General features: G+C 45.2%; 1 protein-coding gene across 1 annotated transcript in view; it reads left to right on the top strand.

Annotated features, from left to right (window-relative positions):
- Window positions 1-17,234: 17,234 nt before the first annotated feature.
- The window catches only part of VCAN (versican), a gene marked incomplete at its 5' end in the record, with an annotated part of 109,661 nt that continues 100,888 nt past the window's right edge, over window positions 17,235-26,007 (top strand). The window contains one exon of the mRNA XM_082497196.1: window positions 17,235-17,304. Coding sequence (XP_082353322.1) covers window positions 17,235-17,304 — 70 coding nt within the window. The remainder of the gene's footprint in view (window positions 17,305-26,007) is intronic.

Raw genomic sequence — 26,007 nt, 5'->3', positions numbered from 1 at the left:
CAAACAAAGAGCAAAACAAACACTTATTTTTCCCCTGCCTTTGGTTGTTCTGTGGAGTTTGTTTTGACACTCGTCCACCTTCAGCTATGCTGTCCCCTGGTTTCTTCCATCTTCATGGCAGCTTGGAGCTCCTCAAGCCCCGTTAGCTCTGCATGGCTACATGCAAGGTAGACTGCTCCTGCGATCAGACCATGTTGTCCCTCAGAGTGCTTTCACCTTGCTGCTGCAGGTCCATTCTCAATGCCTCCTCAAATTCCCTGGCGCGAAAGTTTGCTTTTCTGTGCAGAAGCAGGTAGACCCTCCCGCCCCGAGCTACATACAGCTGCTCCCCTTGGAGCACATCGAGGGGATCTCCTCTCCTCTTGGACTGACCTGAGTCTGCAGTGCTAAAGACTTGCTTATTAATGCAAGAGAGGGAGGCTGCTGTACTTCAAAGTGCTTTGTTGTAACAGCTTGGTCATAGTTGGCACGCACCAGTTATGTCCAAAGGACCAGACAGCTTTTGCTTCACTATGAGTTATTGCTTCCATGTTGTGGGATTCCCTCTAACTTACATGCTTTGTATTACTTTGCTTTCCTGATAGGCCCTACACGTTTTGGGACTGCGGAGTAGTTGATGGGAACTAGCCAGAAGGCAGTCTGCAAGAAGCAAACTCCCCCAAAACTACGACCTCTCCTACCATCCCATGACCAGCACGGCCCCTGGGGTGGCTGACACCATCTTCAAATGGTTAGCTGTTTGATCCACTGCGCACAAAATAGTGAGGTATCCTGCAACGCTGGTAGTAGGCAAGACACACAAGCTATGAAACTGCGTATGCCACTGGGTAGCGTCACTATCGGTTTCAGTAGAAACTTCCAAATGCACAGCTTCCCTTACCCCTCACGCATCTGAACCAGGGAAAGAAAAAAAAAAATGAGAAAGAAGCTGATCAAACAGCTCCTTCCTTAACCGGCTTTTCTTGGAATACTCTGTGCAATGATGTAGCTGAGGCCAAAAACAAAAAAAAAAGAAACACATTCCCTCCCAATCCAAGCAGACCACCTCTTGTCCTTTGAAATAAAATACCAGGCAGGTAGGTTTATCTATATGTATTGTACTGCAGTACCCCTCATTTCTTGGCTTGCAGGACCATTACTGGTGGCAGGACCAGCAGGAAGGACAGGCAGCGATTACAAAACATCCATATGGCAGCAGATTTTGGAGAGTCTCGACAGAGCTCGTGCCCTCAGCGTGAGAGCTCCTTATCTGCTCCGGAGCATGTCACCGACCCCGTTTGCAAATTCACCACCCAGAAGAGATAGCACAAGCTGCTATCTAAGCACTTTGGGCATGGAGATGTCAACGGCTGGGGCTATTGTGCTGAAGGCATGAGCTCAGCCAGGTGTCCTGTTCAAATTAGAAGAGAGGACCCCTCCATTGCACTCCCGGACCAGGCTAATAGCAGTAGTAGGTCCACTGACATTGGTACAGGAAAGTCTCACAAAGTTTATGGTATTTTTGTCTGATTTTATACTAAAAAAGTCATTTTTTTACCTCCTATAGCCAATGTTATTAACGCTGAAGTTGTTCCCATTATCCCTTATCCTGGGAGACCCCACCCACCACGACAGAGGAAACCTTTTGCTGAATATCTGGATACCAGAAACACTTCTTTTTATCTTTCCTTCAGCAGCTAGAGGATAATAATGGTACATGGCTTCAGAGGTGGCCATGGCTAACAGAATGGCAAAAATTGGTGAGCAGTTCTTGGTTATAACTGAGCCCTGCTCAGTTGCTCATCAACTTGCTCATCATGGAGACCTGGGAACGGTGTTGGGGAGGACGTGGACCTTGCAGCTCCTTGGACAGAGTGCCCTAATTTGGTCTGCAGGGGCGTTTTAGCAGCATTGCCTGATGCCTGGCTTTCCAAGGTTGCCTGGGGAGGTGTCTTCTTTTGCTGTACCTTCCCACCGCAGCTGTTGAAGGAGGTGTGAGCTGCAGAGCATGGTGTGGGTGGTCATGGTGGATGCCACAAATGGATTCTCACTTACTGACAGGTCCAGGCTTCCCAAAACACTGAGCCTGTCTTCCTCTGAAACAATGAGATTGCTTTACAAATCACAGTTTTTTGTGTCTTTGATTATTTTTATTTGCACATTGGGTCTTCAGGGCAAAGTTGCTCCCTCTTTCCAAACTTTCCTCTGCTGCCACCACAATTCATGTTCTGCATTAAATGGAAATGAGCTACTTGAGTACTACATTCCTTGCTTTGAGGACTTTAAAATAAAAAAAAGCATTAAAACTCACAGAACGTTCAATAAAGCCAGGTTGTTTTCATCAGAGAGGGACTCGTCCGGCAGCCTAAGGATCAGAGGCTGTGCTGAGGGTCAGCAGTGGTGGGACCAGCAGCAGGTGGAGCAGAAAAGCCATCACTGCTGCTGGCAGGACCCAAGACCATATGCAGCCCTGCCCACTCATCAGCACCAAAGGGAGATGGTCCTCCAGTGGAAGCACTGGGTATTTCTCTCTGCTTTTATACCCATCCTTTCCCCACTGAGCAAAAATGGATCATGTCCTGCATAGGAATTGGTAAGATTTTGGTGGGGGAAATGTTTGCAAAAACCCCAAGAATCTTACAAATTGTGTAAGACATATTTGCAGAACCCCTTGGCCTATTTATTTATGTATTTATTTTAAAAGCAGGTATCACAGATATTATCCTGGTCACGTCTGAGAGCCAGCCAGAGGATGTGGGATGCCAGGAATAGGCCTGGCTCAGCTCTTTCAGCCCCCTTGCTTACACTCTCTTTTCCTCAAGGTGGGCTATGACTCTTCTTGTAGACATGGACCTTTTCATCTTTCCTTGCCTGCTAACAGCTACCAAAATTTCAACCTTCTTATTTCAATCTGCAAAAAGGAGTCCCCAGGGAATTAGAGCAGATATTTTCCTGCAAGGTGGACAACAAGGAGAGATCCTTCAGTCTCCCTTTCCTCCTGTTTTTATGGGCCTTCCTGCTCTGTTTCATTTCTTTGCTTCCCTTCACACATGGCAAACGAGAAGAAACTATTGACTGACACTTGTAGAGTCAGCGGGATTTTTCTAGTGACTTCAGTGGGGTTTGGATCAATCATGTTGTGAATGTTTGTTATTGCTTTAGCAAAGGATGAGAAGGCCCAGGAAAAAGAGATTAGTTAAGAAAATCTCTCTTAAGCCGTTTCAAGAGCTTGCCCTATTGGTGTGGAACCAGATCCAGCAAGTTTACTCTTTGCACAATGGTGGTACCTTCGTATCATAAAAAGAAAAAAGGGAAAAAAAAAAAAAAAAAAAAAAGAGAAGTTATGAAAGGCTCATTTCATTTGGTAACAGTAAGTGAACAAAACCACATTTGATTATTCAGGGTTACTTCTGCACTAAAGCTTATGATGCAGCCACAGAGTTATCAAAACAAAAATAATGTGTGTCCAGGATGGAGTTTATCAGAGGAAGCCCAAGGACAGAACGGATTAGCACAACACTTGACTATGGGTCAGGCAGCCCAGAACTGATAAGTTTCTTAAGTTTCTTTCCCCCTTGCTTGACGTGTCCTGCATTTGGTCCTTATAGAGATCAGTGTTAAGAAGGACTTCAGCAGTGACCTGTCCGCCCTAACAACTCCTCTCCCTAACAACTCCTCTCCCAAATTACAAAGCTAAGAGAGTAAGAACTGGCTACGTAAAGCAAACTGCTTTTTGAGCCTTACTTGAAGACAGAACCTGATACTTTGGCTTACGCAAGGCAGAACTAAATGCCACCAGCTTTCCGACAAATATTTTGGTGGGACTAGCCATGGAAGCGTAAGTAAAAACATTGCAGCCTGGCCCCTTGTCCTTGGAGTCAAGGCAGAAACACTGAAGCAGAACAGAAGGCAGCATCAAAATGCAGGAGAAAAACACACTGGTGCCTTTGCCATCATCAAGTGCTGGTGAAAGCCTCCCTGTCCTGGACCTCCTCCTGATAAACTCTGTCCTGGAAGCTGACTATCTTAGTGTAGATAATGCTGTGTCTGCATCATTACATTTAATGCAGAAATAATACCTAACCATCAATTGTGGTTTGTTCTGTTACCAAATGAAACACTCTATTCATACTTTTTCATAGCTGAGTGCTGTCTCCTCCGCTGCAGAAATATGGAGTAAAAACAGGTGGAGAAGGGTTTTGCCACAAAAGAAACATTGACATAAGCCATCAAGTGTTTCATTTGAGAAAGTGGTTGTATACACTATGGTTACTGCTGCTGCTAAGGTCGACTTCTTGAAGAGTTTTAATTTGGCTATAAAAACATGTTTGACTTGAAGTGTAGGAAAGAAAAGGACTGGGAGAAGCTTTTCTTAAACACAGAATCTGAGAACTTGCAAAAGTCTATTGTTTCGAAAGATTTTGTGGTTTCTGAAAACACACTGGGTTTTAGATAACTGAATCACAGCAGAATCAGGAAGCCGCCTATGTTTCTGTACCTTTAAGAGGAAAATCGGACTGAGGGACCCATTTTCAGCACAGCTGGCATGGCACAGTCCTTTGCAAGAGGATGGCAATGGGAAGTTAGACCTTCAATGCTAGTTGCCAATTGGAATAACTTTGCAAGGATCTTTGATTTGCCTGAACTGACCTTACTACTGCTGGCATCCAAATTACATGAATTATTTCCTTGACTTTTACGTAAGTCTTTTCACACACAGCAACTTGGGAGAAAAAAAAAAAAAGGAGAAAAAAGCATAGGAAAAGATGAAGAAAAGGTGACCGTAAAGCCACAGAAGATGCCTCGAGAGAAACTATGCCAGACAGATTAGTTTTTCCTTGATAGAATGTATTTCAGATTCACAATATTCTTTCAAGTGATGGGAAGCTTTTTTTTTTCCACAGATGTTCAGTTTGATATTTGCACATTGGCTGTAGCCACGGTCTAATTAATATCAGATATTTCAAAACAATGGTTTCTCATAAAGAACCATTTAGGGTCTGTGTTTCACATTTAAAATGATAATCATTGTTGAGTCAGTAACATAAAACCTGTGCTTAAAAAGTGTGTAATGAAAATAGTGTTTTTCACTGTCTCAGGACTACAATGTAGCTAGCAGGATTTTTTTTTCCTCCAGTGATATTGCTTTAGGATTGAGACAAAGCCTAAACATTTTCCCTTTGTTGGGTTTTCTCACACAAATCTGAACATCTGAAAACAATGATTTGTCATGGGAGACATTTGGCAGACCGAGCAAAGGTTCAATCTTTCTACTTTGCCTAAAATGTTTACAAAGAAAAATATCTGACATTCACAGTAAATCAGACAATGTTTCAGGCTTCTGACATAACTCATGGAGGAAGTCTGCATGGTCTTTCCGAGAGGAGAAAAGGAGATCCCATTTCTGGATGACTTTTGGTTCAGTGCAGAAACCTTAGCTCTCGAGGAAGAAGGGGAGAGTTAAATAAAGTGGGATAAAAATACCTAGGGGTTTGCAGAGGCCTGTTTTGCTAGCTTGATCTGCCCTCCCTTTCCCCAATCCTTCTCTCCATTCTTAAAAGCCCTGAAGGTCTCCAGTGGAAACCACCCTCCTTCCTCCAGGGTTTTCTTTCCCTCCCGGGCTGGGGATGCCCAGGATAAGTTCCCCTTCCCACCCCAGCCCGCCCCCCACATTTCTGGCGGGCGGCAGGAGCTCTGCGACCACCTTCACTATCTCCGCCCGTGCCTTTGTCTCACCAGCCCCAAACTCTCCCCCCCTTCTGCCCAGAAACCTCTATCCCACCGCGGATGCAAACGACCCCCTAACGCTTAAAGGGGAGGGGAAGGGGCGGCGGGGGGGGGGGGGGTACAACACACGGCTTCTCGTCTTGCGTCCTCTCTTTGTCGCCTGTCTCGGTTTGCCCCGCCGGAAAGGTGAGGGGTGGCGGGGGGCGGCTGCGCTCCCCCCGCCGCGGGGCTCCGCGCCTCCGGTCCCGGGGCCGAGAGGCTCCGCGGGGGTGGCGGGAGCGCCGCGCCGGGGGCGAGCGGGGCCGGGCCGCGGGAGCCCTGGGCCGGCGGGAGGGGAGGGGGAGGAGGAGGGGGAGGAAGGAGAGGAGGAGCGGGAGGGGGGGAAAGGGGGTGGTTTCTGCATCCTCCGCTTTCTTCCCAGCTCCGTGAAGGAGCGGCTTGGTCGTCCGGTTCCCATCAGGGTTCCGGCATTTAGGGGGTGGGAGAAGAAAGAGGGGGGCGGGGGGGGAGGTATTTTCTTTAAAAATCATCTCTTTTCTTCCCCGTCGTGAAAAAAAGGGATGCAAGCGAGCAGACCTAAGGTTGGGTTTAACTCCTCACTGCTTCTTGGTGGTACCTGTAGGCAAAGAGAGCAGCGCTCCCCCCACCCCCCAATTTCTGGTCATACCCAGTGTCTCCCTGTCCCCAGAAGGACTGGCCAGCTCTTCAGCTGGACCCCTGGCACAGTGGATGCCCCAGTGGGGATGGGCAGCTGCAATTTCCCCTTTGGGGTTGTCCCACTTGCTGCTGGGGTAGCCGCAGCTGCGAGAAGATGCTCACAGCCTGTCTCCACAGGACAGCAGAGATCTCCACATGGTAGGGACAGGGGACCTTTGTCAGGAGCAGTTGTTCAACCTCCAGTGGCCGAGAGTCAAGAGGTAATGGAGGAGCAAGATCAGGGCTGCAGAGGTAGCTTCTGCTTTGTTAAAGATCACATCTCTGCCCAAGGCAGGGAGCAGAGTAAGAACAGCTGGAAAGACAGGGCTGATGGTGGAGACTAGAAGGGACAAATGAACTACCTTCAGTTTGACCATGATGCCTGATCGTTTAAGAGTTCCCTGTTTGTCCTGGAGAAGGGGATACCCAATGCCATGGGGTATGTCCTGCCCTCCTCTCCTGAGGCCTGGGATGGTGGCAGGAGTCCCGCTACTTCATCCAGAAAAGAGAATGGGCCACTGGGACTGGTGCAAAAGAGGGGATTTGTACAGAGAGATTCCCACCTTATGCATATGTCCTTTCAGGACATGTGTTTCATCTGGAGCCCGAGAGGGGGCTGAGATGGTATGGGGAGAGGGAACAGTGTCCTAACCACGCATCTCACACAACCCCCTTATGTCTGGGAGGGCTGAAGAGTCCTCTGAACCAATGTTGGAGAAATTCAATGTTAGTTTTCTCCTTTCATCACAGCATTGTGCAGAGGAAGTGTGCACAGCCTCAGCAGTGAGGGTGGCCATCTACAGATGGCGAGGCAGGGAAGGCCAGACTAGCAAAGAGCGGCGTTAATTCTGACAACCCCCTTCCTGTGACTGAATATGAACTGCAATGCCTTTGTGTGAATTTGCATAAAAAAAAACCCTCAAAAATATGCCTGCAACTCTTTATATTGCCTGTTTGAAAGCACAGAGTTGCATTTCTGTCAACTGTTCCCCAGCACAAGGTTTAAGGATTGAGAAACCCGTAACTCAGCACGGAGAGGGTCCAGTCTGTTGAGACAGGGCATTGCCCAGGAGGCACATGTGCCATGTAGGGACTGACCCACGCAGATGAACTGGAGAGACTGGTGCTGGGGGGAGGACAGGGTGTGGCAATGGTAGGAAGGCTGCTGCATACTGTCTAGGTTCACATGGGAGAAGGGGATCAGCCTCTCTTCAACGCCCTTGCTAGCAAGTAAGCAATTGTGAATTTACCCTATTTAAGGAGGAAAGACCAGTGAGCTCTGAGAAGGTGAGATAAGGATTTCACCCAGCAGTCCAGCTCCATTCACACCCAGGCCACAGCTCACGCAAATCTGATCTGGTTTAAGCCTCCAGGTCTGCATTTCCCTTGCTTGTCTGTCATCTCTGCCACCTCCCGCTCCTCCAGTTTGGCACAGAGGGCTGTCTTTGGAAATGAGGGCTTTGGGCTTGTCTCAAACCCGCTGTCAGGATAACTCTGCGGACAGAGTAGCTGGAACAATAACAGCAAGAGGCACTGAAGGAAAACTCCTTCTGCTTCTTCCTAGCAGTTGTACCTGGGGCTGCCAAAAACGTGCCCAGAGCGGTGTGATCAGACACACCTACTTCTCCAGGTTTTTCTTTTCTGGCTCCAGATTTACACCTTCCTGGAGGAGGGGGGATTGTGGCATATGCTTCTCTGAGAGAGAACACGCCAGAGGCACTGCTTTTGCCAGTGTTTTGTGCCTGGTGAAGGGTGCCTTAAGCATCTGCCACATACCATGATAGGTACATTTTGGGAAAGGAGCTGCCTGAGGAGCGCAGCAGACCCTTTACTAATTGGTGAAACTCCCTTGTAAAAGGGTGGTTTAGAGTTCTGCTTATGACTTCATCTCTGAGAGGTTTGGACAGCAAATGCAGAGTTTAATCTTAAAAAAAAAAAAAAGAAAAGAAAAGAAAAAGGGAAAAAAAAAGAAAAAAAGAAAAGTGGCTGGAGATGCGTAAAGCTAGGGTGGAGAAGCTTGGCTCGGGAGGCTGCCGATGTGAGACTGCCTGTGAATTGGCACCGGCAGGGGAAGTTTGGAACAAGCACCAATATATTCTTTCATTGCAACCTCCGCTGAGATTGGGGAGGCAAAAGGGAAAAAGGGATTTCGGTCCCAGTCACTTTCCCCATTTCAACCGGCTTCGGGAGCCAGGGTGGAGGAGGTCTCTCCATTCTCTTCCCGGTTAATTGCTTAATTGGGGAACAATGCGCCTTTCCCACCCGCCTGCCCCTCTCTGGACGGCCGATGCCGGGCGAGCGGAGGGACCCGTCCCGCCGCACGGGCTGCAGCTCCCCGGTACTTTCGGGGCCGCTCCCGGGTTGGGGTCTACGGGGCCCGGAGGGGGCGGCGGTGGGGAGAAGGGGGGAAAAGGTGGGGCGGAGGGGGCTGGGGGGTCCGGGGGCGCGGATGCAGGCGGTGGGGGGCTCTCCTGCGCCCAGCAGCTGCGGGAGCTTTGCAAATTGCAAGGAGGCTCTTGCAGAGCTTGTGAACCCTCCTCTCCCCGAGCGAGCGCCCCTCCTCTGCAGCGCTGACGGTACAACGATATAATAATGATGGGTGGCTGAGGCTCGCATTTGAACTTGCAGGCGAGCTCCCTGTTGCCCACCACTCGGTTCAGGCTCCGCAGCCGGGAGTCAGGTGCTCGCCGGCGGGGAGGGAGGGGAGACCGAGCTCTGGGAGAAGGGGAGACCCCGGAACCACCATCTCCTTCCAGCATTAACGAGGGGATTTACTCTTTCATGCGGCCACTGGGATCTCTGGACTAGCCTAGCCACCACGTTGTGATTTTTTGCAATCTCTGCAATACGCTACCTTTTAAGGTAACTATAACTCTTTTAACGCGGGTTGGGTTTGGTTTTTTGGTTTTTTTTTTGTGTGTGTGTGTATGTGTATTTTTTTTATTATTATTATTCTTTTCTTTACGTATGACTGCCGGCAAACATCTAGTGTAAGATTTAAAACGATTGTTTTACTGCTGGTACCTGTAAGGACAAAGAGTTGAACCGCAAATCTTAAGCGGTAGAGAATAGTGATGATTGGTGAATTTAAACAACCTGGGGTAAGTTCAACGACACGCGGAGGGGAGAGGAGAAGGGAAGGGATGCTCGGGGAGCCACAAAAATCCCCCGGTGCAAAGAGGAGAACAAAGAAAACTAGGAAATAAAAGACTTTGGGATGGGACCCCCGACAGAAGTCTCTGGTCCTGGTGGTTTGAATGGCCAGGAAGGTAGAACCGCACCTTGGTGTGCGGTGAGGCTCAGGAGGGAGAAAGGAGGAAGCTATTTCGTACGGGTGTTAAATACACAAAGCGCCCGTGTGGCAGGAGCCACAAGAATGGACCTTTCCTCCGGCCACCAGGTTTTCTTGAGCTGGGAAAAGCGTGCACTCAGTCTCCTCCGCTCTTGTGTGTTCCCCCCATCCTTTTTTTTTTTTTTTTCTTTTCTTTTTTTTTTTTTTTCTTTTTTTCTCCTGATGTTCCTGGAAAGCTGCTCACAGGGCAGAGCGGGGCTGAGGTGCTCAGACAGCATCTCTCCAGAGGAGACGGAGAGCAGGCGTCCTCTGAGCCACATTTTCATTGCTGAAAGGGGGGCGGTGGGTGAGGAGGAGGAGGATCACAAGGTCAGTGGAGCAAAACGCCCCCTTTTACACCCACGGCCAGCTTCTTGGGGCACGGGCACTGCCTTCCCACTCCGCTCTTCGGGATTTCGCCTTTGTTGTACAAAGAAAAAGTGAGAGCATCGTGGAAGGAATTAAAGGGAGTTTCGACGGCGGGAAAAAGCGGGTGGGTGTGTGAGTGGGGGGGCGGCGGGCGGCATCGGCAGAGGGTCGGGATCCCCGCGGCAGGGGATGGGACCCCGCGGGCAGCCTCCGTCCGGCCCCCGGGGACCCGTCCCCACACAAAGGGGCGAAGGGGAGCGGGCGAGGGCCGGGGCCAGCCCTCATTGTCCCCCTTGTCACGTCCTCCTGGGCCACCCCCTCTCCCTCCGGGCACCGACTTTCGGGATTAAGCCCCCCTGGCTTTTCTTTTCTTTTTCTTTTTTTTTTTTCTTTCTTCTTTTTTTTTTTTTTTTTTTTTTAAAAGGCATGAGCGTTGAAACGTGTTGCAGAAACCTGTCCCAGGGTGGAAGAGCGTAAATGTTGGGTGGGTTTTGATTTGGTGTTATTTGTTTTTTTTTTTTTTTTTTCTTTTTATGGATTTTTTTTTTTTTTCCTTAAAAAGGCTGAACGAAAGGGGAAGTTTCCTTCCCAAAAGGAGTGAGTTAAGACTTGGCGGAGCGAGAGGGGCGCAGCCCCCGGCGGGGAGCCCTGCCTGCGGCGGCGATGGGCGCTGCCGGTGCCGGTCCCGCCCGCCCCCGGGACGCGCTGCCGAGCGGGGGGGTGGGGGGCGGAGAGGCTCTGCCGGGGCTCGGCTGTGGGGGTCGCCGCCTGCCGCTGCTCAAAGGCATCCTGGGTCCGCCGGTGTCCCCGCAGGCGGGCGGAGAGGGGAGCGGCAGGCGGGGGGTGGCGGGCCGGGGCCGAGGGGGGGGGGTGGTCCCGCCGCGGGCGGGCGCGGCTCCGGCCGCTCTCGAGGAACGGGACGGGCGCGGCGGCGGCACCGCGGCGCCCCCTGGCGGCGAGCGGGCGGGCCCGTCGCTTCTGTGGGCGCTGGTTTCCCGCCAGAGGGCTCCGCTTCCCCTCAGCGTCCAGGGCGGCGAGGTCGGGGGGGGGGGGAGTAATCGTTACCGGCGTAATAATTTTTTTTTTTTTTTTTTAAATGACGCCGCGGCGTTTCGGGCCGTTCCTTGCCCCCTCCTGCCACCGGACCGACGCCGCCCGGCGTGTGGTGTTTGACAGCGGGGCGGGCTCCGGGGGGGTTTCCCGCCTCCGGCCTTCTCAGCGCCCCTCTCCGCCCGGGCTGAGGGTGTGAGGCGGGCCCGGGGGCGCTGGTGCCGGCCGGGACACGGCCGCGGGGCCCGGCGGAGGTGGTTCGAGAGCACCCGCAGCCTCCTGGGTGCCCCATGTTAACACCGGCGCTGGACGGGCCCCGTAAGAGATGCTGAGGAAGCCCCCGTCCAGCCAAGGCGTCGCCATGAGCTGCATCTCTACGTCTTTTGCCCCATTGCGGCTCCTCGTGCACCTCTCTTGCTCCTTTCCCGGTGACAGTGGTGTGGGCAGTGGGGAGAGGCGGGGCAGAAGAGGTCCACATCGGTCCCTGGGAAGCAGGCGAGAAGGCAGCGGCGGGGTGATGCTGGAAGGAGCACGTGAAGCTCTGTGCCATAATTTTCCGCTGCGTCTCTCCGTGACGCCGTCCGAGAGCCCAGAGCCGCTTCTGGCATAAATTAGCGGAGGCCCAGGAGGGATGTCCTCCCTCAGGCAGAGCAGCTCCTCGGCAGCGGCTGGAGCGAGGAGGAGTGCCAGAACACGCTGTGCTCTGGTCACTTCTCCCGCCTGCGCCCTGGCCCGCGATCGGGGCAGGAGGAAGGGCCATTCGCCTCTTCAGGCTCCGGCGCGGGAGGAGTTCCCCCTGGAGGTGTTGAGGAAGGGGTGATGCAGATGCCCCTAGGACCTTCTCGGAGGCCTCCAGAGGACCTTTGCAAGTGATAACGGGCTAAATGGATGCGCGCCACTGATGAATCGGACGCAGGCTGAGTCCGCCATGTGGTAGCACAGTGGGCTAATTAGTCACATGGCGGAGACGTGGTGAAACTGGCAAAATTAATTAGGCAGCCCTTACAGTGAGGTTGATACATGTCAGCAATTAACAGTCAGATGGCATAAACGGACCGAAGGGCTGGAAGAGCAAAAGAAAGTGCAGACTGCGTGCCTTTGAGAAAGGGTAGCAGATGTGGAGGTTTCAGGCAGAGCTCGGGAGGTGACAAGAGGTGTGCTGTGTTTGGGGTCGGTCATTACTAGCTTGCCGGGGTTTCACTGGAAAGCTGTGCAATTTACTGTTTTACCCGTTAGTAGGAGCAGTAACCTCCATTCACTTCTCTAGTGCCGGGTTCTGCTAGGGTTCACCCCCTTCCCTCCACCACTTTTTAATTATTTTATTTTTTTTTTTTTATTTTTTTTTTAATGTGAACCTGACTTTCACTATGCAGGCAAGGAGGGTCAATAGGCAGAGGCTGCTTTTTACGTGTTCAAGTAACATGTCCAGTTTTCTCAGTACAGCTGTAGAGCACATGCTGAATCAATCTCAGCGTGACCCAAGAAGCTGCAGCCTTTAAAGACAGTGTCGCCTCTATGAAAGTAGCTAATTTCTCATTGTCCCAACTTCAGAGAAATCGGGAATAGGTTTTGGATGGTAGATTTTAGTCTGTTCCACACCGGGACAAACCACTGTCTTTCTTAACCTGGAGTTTAAAACAGAAAGAGAGACATGATGTTCTCCCATCTGGTTAAATTAAAATAGCATTGGTGTGAGATCAAGCTTACGTTGTAAACTAAACACGAGCTGGAATTCGATCAGAACTTATTGCTCCTGCGAGTTTTTGCTGTGGAAAGGGAAGGTAGCAGTGCCTGCAAAAATAGGAGCCCTGCTCTCTCCCCACAGAGACAACTTCTGCTGCTAGTTTTTAAAGATGTGAAGTTGGTCAAGGACTTGGCATCTTTTGGGTGAGAGAAGCTGTGCTCAGGGTTGCATCTAGTTTAAAAACGCAGTGCAAATTACTACTGTAGATTGGTCTGCCTGCAGTAACTCCTCATAGAATGGATCGCTCCAGTTGGAAACTAGCCAGCAGGCAACCCAAGTTTGGTCACATTACGTGAGATACTTTTTCAACAGAAGGTGGAAATTAAACACTTACTCAAGTCTTGCAGTCTTGAGTTGGCAGGATTTTCTTACCGTGTCCATAGTAGTATGGCTTTCTCTTACCCTGGGTGTAGTGACACCAGGGAGAAAAAAGTAAAAAAGCTCGTGGAAAAAGGTATGGTTAGAAGGATTTTGGCTAATTACACTAGACTTAAGGGCAGTACAGCAGCCAGCCAGCAGAGGCCTTTGTAAGAGTGCGGGAATGGGAAACACGAACCAGTTTTAGAGCGGGGATTTTGCCCAGGAGGCTACAAGGGAGCACAGTCAGCTGCAGCCTCTGCCAGCCAAAGGCGGGGAGGCAGGGGCAGTCACATCTGATAGCAGTGGCCTGGAAATGCGGGCAGCACTGAACAGGAATTGAGGTGCTGGGCATAAGCAGCAGCCTCTGCGTTGCCTGCAGCTGTTGAGGAGGATTGCGGGTACCGGCTCTGCAGAGCTCTGCTTTCTCCTAGGCTAGGCTGCCCTGGGGGCTGCACGCTCTCATTTTTAAAGGGTGGCAGGGGTAATTGCACATATAGTTCTGGCAGCTGTAGTGGAACAACAGCACTCAGTAACCCAGAAGCGTTTATGGGAGCCCACCAAGGACCGGAGTGTGAAAACCCTCATGCATGGAGGGTTGCATGGGAATCGTGTTCGTGAGCCGAAGGGCTGAAAATCTGACCCTTCCCCCAGTGTTTTTTATTGCTTGAGTAAGAACCTTGGGGTAAAGTTTTAGAAAAAGAAAAGGTTGAGAAGTTGTTTTCTTATAGTTGAGTGGGAATATTTGGGTCGTGTTTCATATTAAGATCCATGCTCAAAGAGTGCATTTTTTTTGAGCTATCTGAGCTCTTGGTGCAGCAGGTGTAATTCCTGCACTTCTCAGTAAAAGGCTAAGTAGCCATCACAGCCATGAATGTTCTCTTCTGTACCAATGGTTGAGTTCAGTAGTCACAGGATATCTTGAAAATTATCCTTCCACGGTTATTTTCCTGTATTCATACTTCATTGTGGGTGCATGTATTGTGTTTAGTGACTGGAAGCTGGAGATGTGGGGGTTTTGTCAGTAAGATCCCTCGAATTACATTTGCAATGCAGTCACCAACACAACGTTGGAAGAGCAGTGCTCTGTGCTTGTGTGCAAAGTGGAGAGGAATGGGAAGGTGAGGTCCTCCCTGTGCTCTGGACTTGTAGTGTAGGGCAGAATCTCATGTTCAGAGCTTTCAGCTGGCTCTGAGCATAGCAGCAGGGTTTGTCATCTTACCAAATGTAGAAGCAGTTATACCACCTCTTATCATGACAGCACTGCAATGAACTTCTGAGGGCCACTGGTCTCCCATTGGCATGTGCCAGGTACACTGGTACTCCTGGTCAGGGCTAGTGTAATGGAGCAGGTAGTGGTTGCAACATGCATCCAACCCTGTTTAGGTGCAGCTCACCCGTCTTCCAGGGAATAGAAAATCCTTTATTCTGTTTCTTGGCAAATTTCTTTGATTCCCTTGTTTCTGGTCCCAAAAGCCAAGGTTGCCTTCTGGAGGAGGAAGAGGGAGATAAAGCGTACGGGTAAACATGGAAAGCTAAACTTGTAAACAGTTTGTTCTAGATTTTTGTTTAGCTGTTGATGTAGCCAGTGTGTGACACATGGGAAACACATGTGGACAGAACATCTCAAAAGAAGGTCTGGAGCCACTCTGCTTTCACAGGAGCTAGAGCGTTCACATTGTCTTGCAGGCGGGTCCATCATTCACCTCCTTTAAAGGTGGAGTCGTCTGTAGGTCCTCTTTTTGTGCTGTCTTCAGAGAGCTTGTGTTACTGAAGGAACTAGTCTGCAGTGGTTTTGGTGCTTGAGACTTCCAGCGGTTTCAAGATACAAGGACTGCTTGAAAGGCCTTCTAGTCTGTGCACACCCACAGGCTCAGTGTGACCTCTCTTTTTTTTTTTAAATGTTGTGTAATAATGAGGATCATTTAAGTGTTTATCTAAGCAAACACGTGACTGTCTGCATTTCAGAGCTAGCCCGTTGTATTAAAAGGACTTCAATGTCTGTGGCTCTTATCTTGTGCAACCCCCTCACTCATAACGGCCTTCTACAGGGAATTATTAGGGCATACATAGTATACCAGGGTGCAGCATAGATTTTTAAAGCTAGTTATTAAATAGTCACTTTTGTTTTCTCCATGTACAGTTTGGCTTGTATTAGTGTAGGGACAGATAAAACTCTGGCTTGATGGTGCTGGAGGTATACGTTAAGAGTCTTCAGAAAAAGTTTTATGGCAGAAACTGAATGAAGTCAAAGAATTCTCGGTTCTTGTTTGGGATTCAGTCATAAAAAGTGCAAGTTTCATGAAGCTAATATTGCAAAATAAGTGATATCAGATTATATACTCAGCTCTATTGAATAGCTGAAGCAAGGATGGGGCGTCTTTGGCAGCGTGCAGTCTGCTCTACGGAAAGCAGCTGTATTCTTTCCTCCACGCCCTGGGAATAGGTTGCAGCATGTGTTTCCCAGTGCAGCCAGCCAGCTCTGGCCATCCATGTATAGGGTATGAGAAGCTCTTGGGTTTTCAGCCCTTTTGGGTGGGAATTTTTAACATGATGCTGTTGTGTTAGAGATTGCCTCATTGGAAAGGCTTGGTTTGAGATGTTTTGCGTCTTTTCTGAAATGTTCAGCCGTTACAGGATAGATGCCAATTCACACAGACTCATGTGAAGTTTGGGCTGCAGCTGTAAGCTGTGGAGAAAACTTTCCTGAGATTGAACACGTCACCAGTAGCTTTCGGAAGATGTTTCTCTGTGTGTGTTGCTGTCATGTTCGGTATAGCTTGTGGAGGTTTTTGAATGAATTAGAGAACATTTTAACCCTAAAGCATTATATGTAAGTACCAAATAACTAAAATGCTAATGTAAAAAATGCTAAAATACATATTTGCAATACAAGTTCCATATTTATAACACAGATGTATATCTATTAAATTTCTGTTTCACCGTTTCTTGAAGCAGTTCAACTGTAATCTCTCTTGGACAGGAAGAAACTATCAGTTCAGGTTATTTGCCCAAGAAAAGAACTCAAGTAGCATATTTTGACAGCAACAGCAGGAAACTCAGGATTTTGTGGTAAAAAATTTTCAATGGCGGTGTTTGACAAACTATTGCTGAAAGTTATTTTTTACATTGGCTGGATAGTACATATGTGTAACTATATGGAAGAAAGATTATAAACCCATTATAATAGTTGACATTTATGGGACTTGTGATGTTTTTGTTAGTGTGCTTTTGACAATTTTGGGATATTTACAGATTCAATGTGTGCAACTAAGATCTGGAATGAAAATGAAGATATACCATTATGAACATGCAATATATTGTTACGTACATACAATATATGTAGAGAACTTTTCAGCTGTTAGAAGGTGGAGCCTTTAAAAGAAGTCAGAAGCAAACGCAAAGGGGATTGACATGTTTGAGTATCACTCTGAACTCAGTAACCTGAAACTCATTATGGCTCTGTGTTTGATAAGGACATGTTGTCATTATAGCGTATTTCCACCATAAAATATTGTATGGAGAAATCTTGAAGGCAGGAAGTTTTCCTGCAACCTACTGAAGATGGGAATGATCACAGCCTGGACGTTGACTCACCATCAAAATTCATGAGAAGTTTGTCATGGGAGCCCTTCCTGACATGATCCAGGTTGTTAGCTGTTGCTAAATGACAGGGTAGTTTGTGTTAGGGGCATAAAAATACCCAGAGGTTGGACCTGAACTGGTAACACCCCACCAGGAAAAGGTCAGCAGATTATACTCATATACTGCTATCACTGTATGGGAATAAATTAAAAGTAGTGAATAAAATGGTAGAAGATCAATATATTAAAAAAAGATGTTCAGCAGGAAAGTGAGTGATTCTTAAGATGACTGCTTCTAATGTCAATGACAAATATTGATGTACTGAGTCACAACACTTGATAAGGACACAATGCAATACTAATCACTTACTACTTTGTTCTTTATTTGTAGGTCAAGATGTTGTTAAGTATAAAAAGCATCTTATGGATGTACTCTACATTAGTTATAACATACATGCTACCTAAAGGTAAGTCTGTTATACACAGAACCATTTATTAAAATTCATTTTAATGGTTCAATCAATAGGGTGTTTCCCAGGACTTAGGAAAGAACCCAAACTCAGGAGATTCAGTTTCTGGTCTTGCCTCCGCAACTCTTTTTGCTGCACTGTATAACTAACTTTGTTTCCGTGTTGTTCTCATTGCCTTACTGATTTATATAGAAAACTCTTGGTGGGTGAATATGTTTTTGCCAAGATTTTTACGTGCCTGTCTGATGTCTCCTGAGGTTTGTAAGTGCTATTACTATAATTCAAGTAATAATAAAGAAAGTGCCATAGGATTACATTGTGTAAAGCAAAATAGATTTTTCTCCAGATATTCAAGACTGCATTTTAATCCTATAGCCTGTGCTTCTGAGCTGTTGGACCTGTTGGCCAGGTGTCTCTTGGACCTTCATTTTCCATGATCCACACAGGACCTCCTTGCAGTAGATGAGGTGGGGGGTATAATTTTAATGGATGGCAGAGACCTTCCATGGGAGCTTTAGCCTGGTACCATGGAGGGAGCAGCGAGCAGTGCCGATGGTATGAGAGCAGGAGCAGGTTCCTTGGACAGACCTAGCCAGGCTGCAGAAGTAGTGAATGAAATGGGAGAGTTTTTGGGCTATAGGAATGCCCACATGTCCCAGTCAGATCCCAATGCACGTGCTTATGTATGTTGTGCCACACCAGCCTTTTGGGTCTATAGGTCACAGTTTGCACCCTTTCTGTATTCAGGGTGAGAGGTGCCATGTGCAAGTGGGATGCAGGGGAAATCAGTAGCCCCAGTTTCTGCTTTGCTCGGTCTGTGATCTGTCAAGGAGCAGTTGGAGACATGCCTCTCGAGTGGGAAGTCTGGCAGCCAGCCCCCTGTTGTGTGGGGGCTGCCGTGGGCTAAGCTGGTGGCAGGTCATTTGGCTGCTGGGGTCTGGAGCAAGGACATGTTAGGGCAGCTGCAGGTCTTTGGTCAGAGTGGAAAGGAGGAACACTTCTTTTGGTGATTACATGTTAACACTAAAGTCTGTATTCATGTGTCGTTGCCATGGTTATTTGAAAGTTTGAGTCAAGTAAGGAAAAGATCCTACAGCTGCTGCAGACTCAGAAAATTGGGATAATAGCTTTTCCAAGACTCAAAGCAAGATTTTTCTTTTTTCTTTTTTTTTTTTTTTCCTTCTTGTCATTCCAGGAACTCCTTAAACTGATTTTAGCATTTGGGAAAATCAAATGTACTGATTTTTTTTTTTCCCAAATTGAACACTGTTGCTAGCAAAGTCTTTAGGTAGTCCTGTAAGATAAAGGAAAAGACTGTTGTGCTTAGTGAAGCCAACTAAAACCAGTGGTTTTCTTTACCTCAAGCAGGTTGGGAGCACTATCCTTTGCTGTTTCCAACCATCCTCCTTAAAGCTGGTTTTATTTTTCCAGTCTTCATTAAACATATAACAGGCCGGGACCATTAGACCTGTCCTCAGGGACAGTAGACTCAAAGCTTCAGGCAGGGGGCAAGCCACTAAAACTGAGCCACCATTTTCTTATTCATGGAAGACTGAGACTGATTTGGTTATTAACAATGACAAGTCATGTCATTTCAAGCTTTTTTTTTTTTCTCTTCCCCCCGTTTTTTTACTTAGTAAAATGCCTGTATGTGTAGACTGATGTATGGATCTTGGATTCTCAGCTGACACTTAATAATTTGTTCATATGAAGCTTTCAGAAAGGCAAAGTAAGTGATTGTCAGGAGAGATCATGGACATATAAAGTAAGTCTACATGGTAAACTTGAAAGTTTACTTGACAAGTTACTTATACATAAAGGAGAGAGACTTTTTACCAGGGCAGGACAAGGGGTAACAGTTTTAAACTAAAAGAGGGTAGATTTAGATGAGATATTAGGAAGAAATTCTTTACTGTGAGGGTGGTGAGACACTGGAACAGGTTGCCCGGGTAAGTTGTGGATGCCCCATCCCTGGAAGTGTTCAAGGCCAGGCTGGATGGGGCTTTGAGTAACCTGGTCTAGTGAGAGATGTCCCTGTCCATGGCAGGGGGGTTGGACTAGGCGATCTTTAAAGGTCCCTTCCAAACCAAACCACTCTGGGTTGGTTGATTATAAGTTGCAGATTTCTTTAAGGCAGAAATGTCAGTTTTAAGAAATAGTAAAAGGAAAAGCTGTTAACAATAATTAGTCAGCTTCAAAATGGAGTAAATAGTAGTACCTCACTCACATGAGGAGAGGTCTAATGATAAAATTTCCTCTGAAAATCAACATTGGGATGGAGAACTTGTAAAGAGATAGAATAAGTAAGGCAAAGGAATTTGACAAGAAAATTTAACCTAATGGTTCTGTTATGACCTATTTAAAGTCTCTTCTTGTCTACTTAGGGCATAGTTCCATGGCCAGTCTAATCGTAAATATTTTAGCACTAGGTGGGATAGTGTTCTCCTTTTTCCATCCCCTGGTGCTAGTTTTTGTACTTTCCTTTGTGCTGACACTACTATTTTTGTGGGTATATGGCAAACTGAACCAGGTAAATGACTTGTTTGAAAGATAGTATATGGCATTTCTTGCATGTTATTTTTCCACTGGATCAGACCTTTGATCCTACTCACTGCCTTGCACAAATGCTACCGCTGGCAGAATTCAGGGCTTGGGAGTGCATCACTGGAAGTGGGGAGGAGTGGGAAGGAGCCCTAGAGTGGTAGAACATGGGATGGCATGCTCAGATGTCCGCTGACTGACTCCACCTTTTATCACATTTTAAATGGCTCATGTGGTCTCCAGAGTAGAATTTTTAGTGCTTAAGCAAGTTCCATATGAACTTCCTGGTAAGGGCTTCTCAGAAATATAGACCAGGTCCTGACTGAATTTTTCAGAAGGAATTCAGAAAGAGCCTTATGTTCCTAGAATACATTGTGATTTTTTGGGGTTTATTTCTGAAGTTGGGGGCCATACTTTTGCCCTAGAGAGTCTTAAACATGTTCAAAATATGGCCATGTTGAAGAAGACAAAGATGAAAAATATTTTCTTTTTCATGAATTGATAAAATACAGTCTGTGGGATCAACTCATATCCTTCTGTTTTGTAAAAATATCAGTCAGTTTGTGTAATAACAATTTTGAGGATGCACGTTACAAGATTACAGAAAATCTTTACAAGTACAGATGTTTCTTTTGTTTAAAAAAATACTCTAAACCAAAAATATATGGCTGCATTTTGAGGAATAAAACAAGTTTCAACTTTTTTTCTTTTTAAGTCCTGAATTTGAATATAAAGCTGAAGCCTTGAAATCTTTCATGAAACACAAATTCCTGTTTTTCTATTCCCACAATGGATTGTGTCACTCTTTATGATTTAATTAAGTTTAATTAAATAATCACTTCAATGTGATGCATTGCAATATTTCCTTTAGGAAGCTTTCAAAATTGTTCTGAAAGTTTAAAATTTTTCTTTCAGGAGTCATATGGGAAATCTGTTAATATCAGCAGTTATTTTTAAAGTGTAAATCCTGGAATCCGTGCACCTTAAAATTAAGTCGCAACAAAACTGAAGCTTAATTTAGAACGCAGCAATTTATAAGCACACAAAGTTTTATGCATTCACCACTAATCAACATTCCCATCTTTGTTTTCTCTTCTACTCTCATCTTTGTGAATGTCACATTCATAAATACCTAGCGTGTTTGCAAGGCGTGCTCGTTAGATTTTATGTAGCAACAAAAGTATTTTTCCTTTGAGGGCAAATTGGGAATGATCTTGTATGGCTTCTTTAAGACTTTAAATTCTTAGAAGACTTTTGTCAGGAGGGCAGCAGGAAATACGGTGTAAGCTTCTGGGGTCACGGGAGTGCCCCTCTGTAAGACCTTTGCTGTTTGCTCTGGTACGTGTGAAGGATTAATGACAGAAGTTCACGAGCAAGGTTTACACCTACTGCTGGCATTTACTCCCTTTGAGCTAGCTAGTGTTAGGATATTGCAGTTTACAAGCTGGGCCTTGTGATTATGATCAGTGTTGGAGTTTATCTTACCCTATTTGTCGTGCCGTGAGTGAGTATGCTTTCGTGGAAGCCCTGTAATCCAGAATACAGTAGAAATCCCCTAGATTTCAGTGTCTGATGTGTTCTTTCAAAGGTACATAAATAACATCCCAGTATAAAAATCGTTTATCCGATCATGTTTATGTTCTGTATGTCCTATAAAATACATGTGTGCATGCCTGTGATGTCTGTATATGTTATATTGAGTACTGCAGCTTAGATTTACGTTTGCCTGGCTTCCTGTGAGTTTCTTGCAGATTATGGAAGTAGTTGATTCTTCATCACTCAATGCCTCCTCTTATTCTCCTTGCTTAGACCACAAATCACCTGGTAAAGAACTCGGTGAGGGGTTTTGTTGGGTCTCAGTCCGTTAACCCTGCTGTCAGACTTTCATATAAGTTTGTGTAAGCAGCGCATTCTTTTTAACTTATCGTTATCTTCCTTAAAAGATTTATGGTTAGTGAAAAGATTTCTCTTAGGCTCAGTATTAGTAGTCAGATTAACTTCATTAGTCATATATAGTAGTCATATAACTTCATTAATCCTTTCTATTGCTGCTGGTAGTCAGGGCAGTTGAGCATATGTTTAGGTAGGTTGTTGATGAACTAAAAAATAAGGTTCAAGTTTTTTTCTCTCATAGATTTGGCTTAAAATAAGTAGAATCTATTATTCTTTAAGCATGTATTTTTGCTTACTCAGCAGCAGTATTCTGTTCAGTTAAGCTCAATTGCATAGCAAAATTGCTCCTCCAGTGTCATTTCATGTAGGGTGTTCTTTTCTTCCAACTTCTTGCCCATTACAGACCTACTGCTGTGGTCATTATGGTTAATGTAATACAACAGGGCAGAGTTCTGTCCCACTTTTTTTTTTTTTTCTCTTTATACTTCTATTTTAAGAATTTTGTAACATTTACAACAGAAAAAATGTACAAAGAATCCTAGGGAAAGAAACTCAAGAAAGGAGTTCTTCTGTAGTTTGTCTCCCACTTCAAAAGAAAGGTCTCAAGCTGTACATCATTGGTAAGGTAAACTGACTTTACAGCTGAAATGGTAGACTGGGAGGACCTAAGGCAGTTTTGCTAGGGAAAAAAATAAAAACAAACATGAAAAGGCAAGCTGGAATTTTTATTTTTATTTTTTTTAAAGTTTATCATTCCCATGATAAACTGATACAAATGCATAGCCATAGCTTTAGGTTTGGAGACAATAAGAGAGTACCTGACAGGACAACTCATAAGAGAAGTTTTCATTCTGCATTCTGTTCCTGCTACTTATTCTGATGCCAGAGATATCGAATATTTAAACAGGGGAAGACAACAAAAATATCCAACTGCTAAGGCATGGTACCTACTGAATCTGCGCGTAATCTGACTGCAATATGCTGCTCTCGGCCCAACTCTGTAGTCCCATTGTTTTGTACAAGGCTCTCATTGACTTTGCTGGGATTTCTGCCAAGATGAGTGTTTGTGGAGAGGTGATTTGGACTTCACTGTGTGTTTTATTTCTTTATTGTCTATGTATTTTTCCTAATGAAGTAATTATGCTTGAGTGATACATATTAGTTAGCAACAGAAAAAAAATGCTTATATTAATTGCCATCCAGATTAGTAATTTCAAAATCATCTTCTTGTTTAAGACTACATGATGTTACAAGTATTCGTGGTCCTACACGGCAGAGTAGAGCTTTGGAGTAAAACAATATTTGGCACTAGGGAATCTCCTGACTACTGAATTGGCAAATACCTGCTTTTCTCACCTTGTGTTCAAATTTACAAACAGGTACAAAATGTTTTGTTCATATTTTTGCTTGCCACGTCCCTACTAAGGGATAGTCTATCACATACCATTGATAGTGGATGAAAAAGGAGACATAACATGGAGTATAAGCATAGGGAAAATACTAAAGGAACAAAAAGGCTATGAGGATTAATGTAAGGTATCGATGCTTTCTTCATTGGCCAGTAAATTCTGCTTGACTAACCTGGACTGCTGCAAGAAATCAAGCTTTTTGGAACAGTGCAGGAACATCACTTAATCTTACATTTCAGTGCCAAATATTATTTCTTTGGGTTTTTTTGTGTTTTTTTTTTAGTGAGGAAAATCTCCCCTCCTCTTCTCCCCTCTTCTCATCAAAACAAAGAGGGCTTTTATATAATGTTTTATAATGCTTTCTACAGTTAGACAGGCGTGTTTGTAGCTACATGGTCTCTTATTCTGGGGTGTAGCCCAATTTAGGATAGATCTAGTTTGCATATCATGATGATATGTGTTATTTGCCAAGGGTTTCAGTCTGCTGATTTGAAGACAGAAATTTTAAAGAGAGGAAATCTCCTCAGGGTTCAGTGCTGATATTCCAGATCACTCATAACCAGAAACAACATTCTAAGAAGTTTATTAAAATTCTGTCAGTCAGGATAATTATAACCAGGTCATTTTTCATTTAAGAAGTTCCTGTAATGTATATAGATGACAAGAGATCCTAATAAATACTAAATATTTTGAGACTGATTTTAATCTCCCACCTGTGCAATTTGGCAGTAATTCCATCACAACTGATACGACTGAGTATTCATTCTGTTTCTTTATCTCTACCCGACTGTAACTCAGCAAAGTTTCAAGAAATTAAAGGTGAAATAAAAGGCACTGGTGTTTCCATACTGTACACCTTCAGGATAAAATCAGTACTGTCTGGTTTTATAGCAATCAATTGACTTATGGTGAGTTGAGTTTTTATTTCTGTATGGAAATTTAAAAAAAACCAAACTCAATGGATTTTTTTTTTTCTTAAAGAAATTTGTATGCAATCAAAGCTTTTGAGCTAGTCTTTAGTCTTCAGTAACTTCTACAGGCTTGTCTTCAAGCCTTGTGAATTCTCCAGTCTTCAGTTTTATATTGGACCTGGTTTTGTCTTTCCCTGTTTTACAAATAGGTTCTTGCTAAGTCTGGGCCCAAAGTGTATGAAGTGATTCGTTCGTTTGACTATTAAATGTGAGTTGTACCATCACCAGTCTCTCTTTATGAGTTAATGGAAGAATGAAAATCTCACCACATGCCTGAATCATAGAGTGAACGTCTTGCTGGTAAATGTGCTCAGGCAGTGCCCTTCAGCTGAGCTTTGAGTGCAATGCAGCTCTTTTGGCACAGCGCTATCCCATTGTTGTTATACTCTCTTTGGTCTAATCAGTTTTGATGCCGTCATCTTCAGTGTATCTGCATTGTGCTCCCAAGAATTTCTAGTTAGGTAGGCATGGGTGGAAAAGACTTGAGGACTTCCATTCAAAATTCTGGGTCTTCCTTGTTCAGTACGTTATTATTTTTATTTGTTTTGTAGTAAAATGCTTGTCCATCAAGTGATGATACTTGTATTGAACCTTTCTAGATAAGACTATTAATACTTTATCTCATATAAAGTCAGCTGTCACTGTTAAAAATAATCAACTTAATGAGCAATTTTTCGGTTTTTTCGGTCTTCTTTTTTTTCCCCTCCCCTCACCCCTCCCAATTTTCTACTCTTTATGGAGAGATGATATTTTTGATGATAGATAAATAGCTAGATGATTTTCGTGTGCTGGGGTCTCCTATTTCGTGCATCCCTGTCTTGGTGGCTAGTATTTGAAGTTATTGTCTTTCTAAACTTTATGAATCCTAGCTCACTTCAAATTAATGATCAGTGTGTTCCACCCTTCAAAAAAATGCTACAGTGCAGGACAGTGAAAGAGGTAAAATAGATACTGTTGTGCATCAGCTTTTTGTCTTCATTAAGCCATTATGTATGGTGAAACAACATCACATAAAAAAATAAATCTAACAGAAATCCTCTCTTCAGACAGTTTCTGTGTGCAGGTTGGATGAACAGTAGTCAACTTTCCCCTCAGGATATTGTCAGATGGAAGCTTTTCACTGTAAAGTGTTTGCAGCTGGATATGTCATAAAAAATGATAAAGGTCCTATCATGTCAAGTTTGAGCCAAGTAGGGACTTTCTGTGCGCTTTACTTCCTTCTTAGCTTTAACATCCTGAAATACTTTATTACTGCAATGTGTTAAAGTCCCTGAGGCTACAAGGAAATAATTTTAAAAGAATGACTATTTGGGAGAATCTCACTGGAAAGGCTTTTGTTTCAGCATGTATGCAATAAAAAGAGTTAACCCTTAAAGAATAATGGAGTAAGGGATGTCATGTATGCAAAGTCACGGGCTATGTTTTACTCTTAGGACAGGAGCAAACGAACAAGTTACTGTGAGGTAAGGTGAGGTGTAAACATCAGTAACTCCACTGTATGTGTGCTTTTGTTTAGTAATAAACGCAAGGTAACTCACCATCTTTCACTAAGGGTGGTCTTCCTCCTATGAAGTAAAAAACCATAGCTCTTACAGGTCATCTAAACTTCAAAACAGTTTCTAAAGGTCAATAACTTGGTGACTATAACAAATGGAGAAAATAAGTCAGAAAGCAGTGAATTAAATTTGCCAAAACAGAAAAGGCCTCCATCAGCAGTGTGGGATATCAATGCAAACTCTCTTTTTTAGCTGTATAAGCTAATAAGCTGTATAAGCTAATCAGTCCTGTTACAAAACTGCTAAGGTTTATGGATTTCAGGTCTTGCACATCTGTGAATCATTAAATAACAGTGAAGTGTATCTGTTTCCGATTTTGCTGTTCCACTA

This window comes from Vanellus vanellus (assembly GCF_965231255.1).
Source record: "Vanellus vanellus genome assembly, chromosome: Z".
In the NCBI taxonomy this organism is placed as follows: Eukaryota; Metazoa; Chordata; class Aves; order Charadriiformes; family Charadriidae; genus Vanellus; species Vanellus vanellus.
Note: the sequence above shows the minus strand (reverse complement) of the source record. Positions and strands in the feature narration are given on the sequence as shown.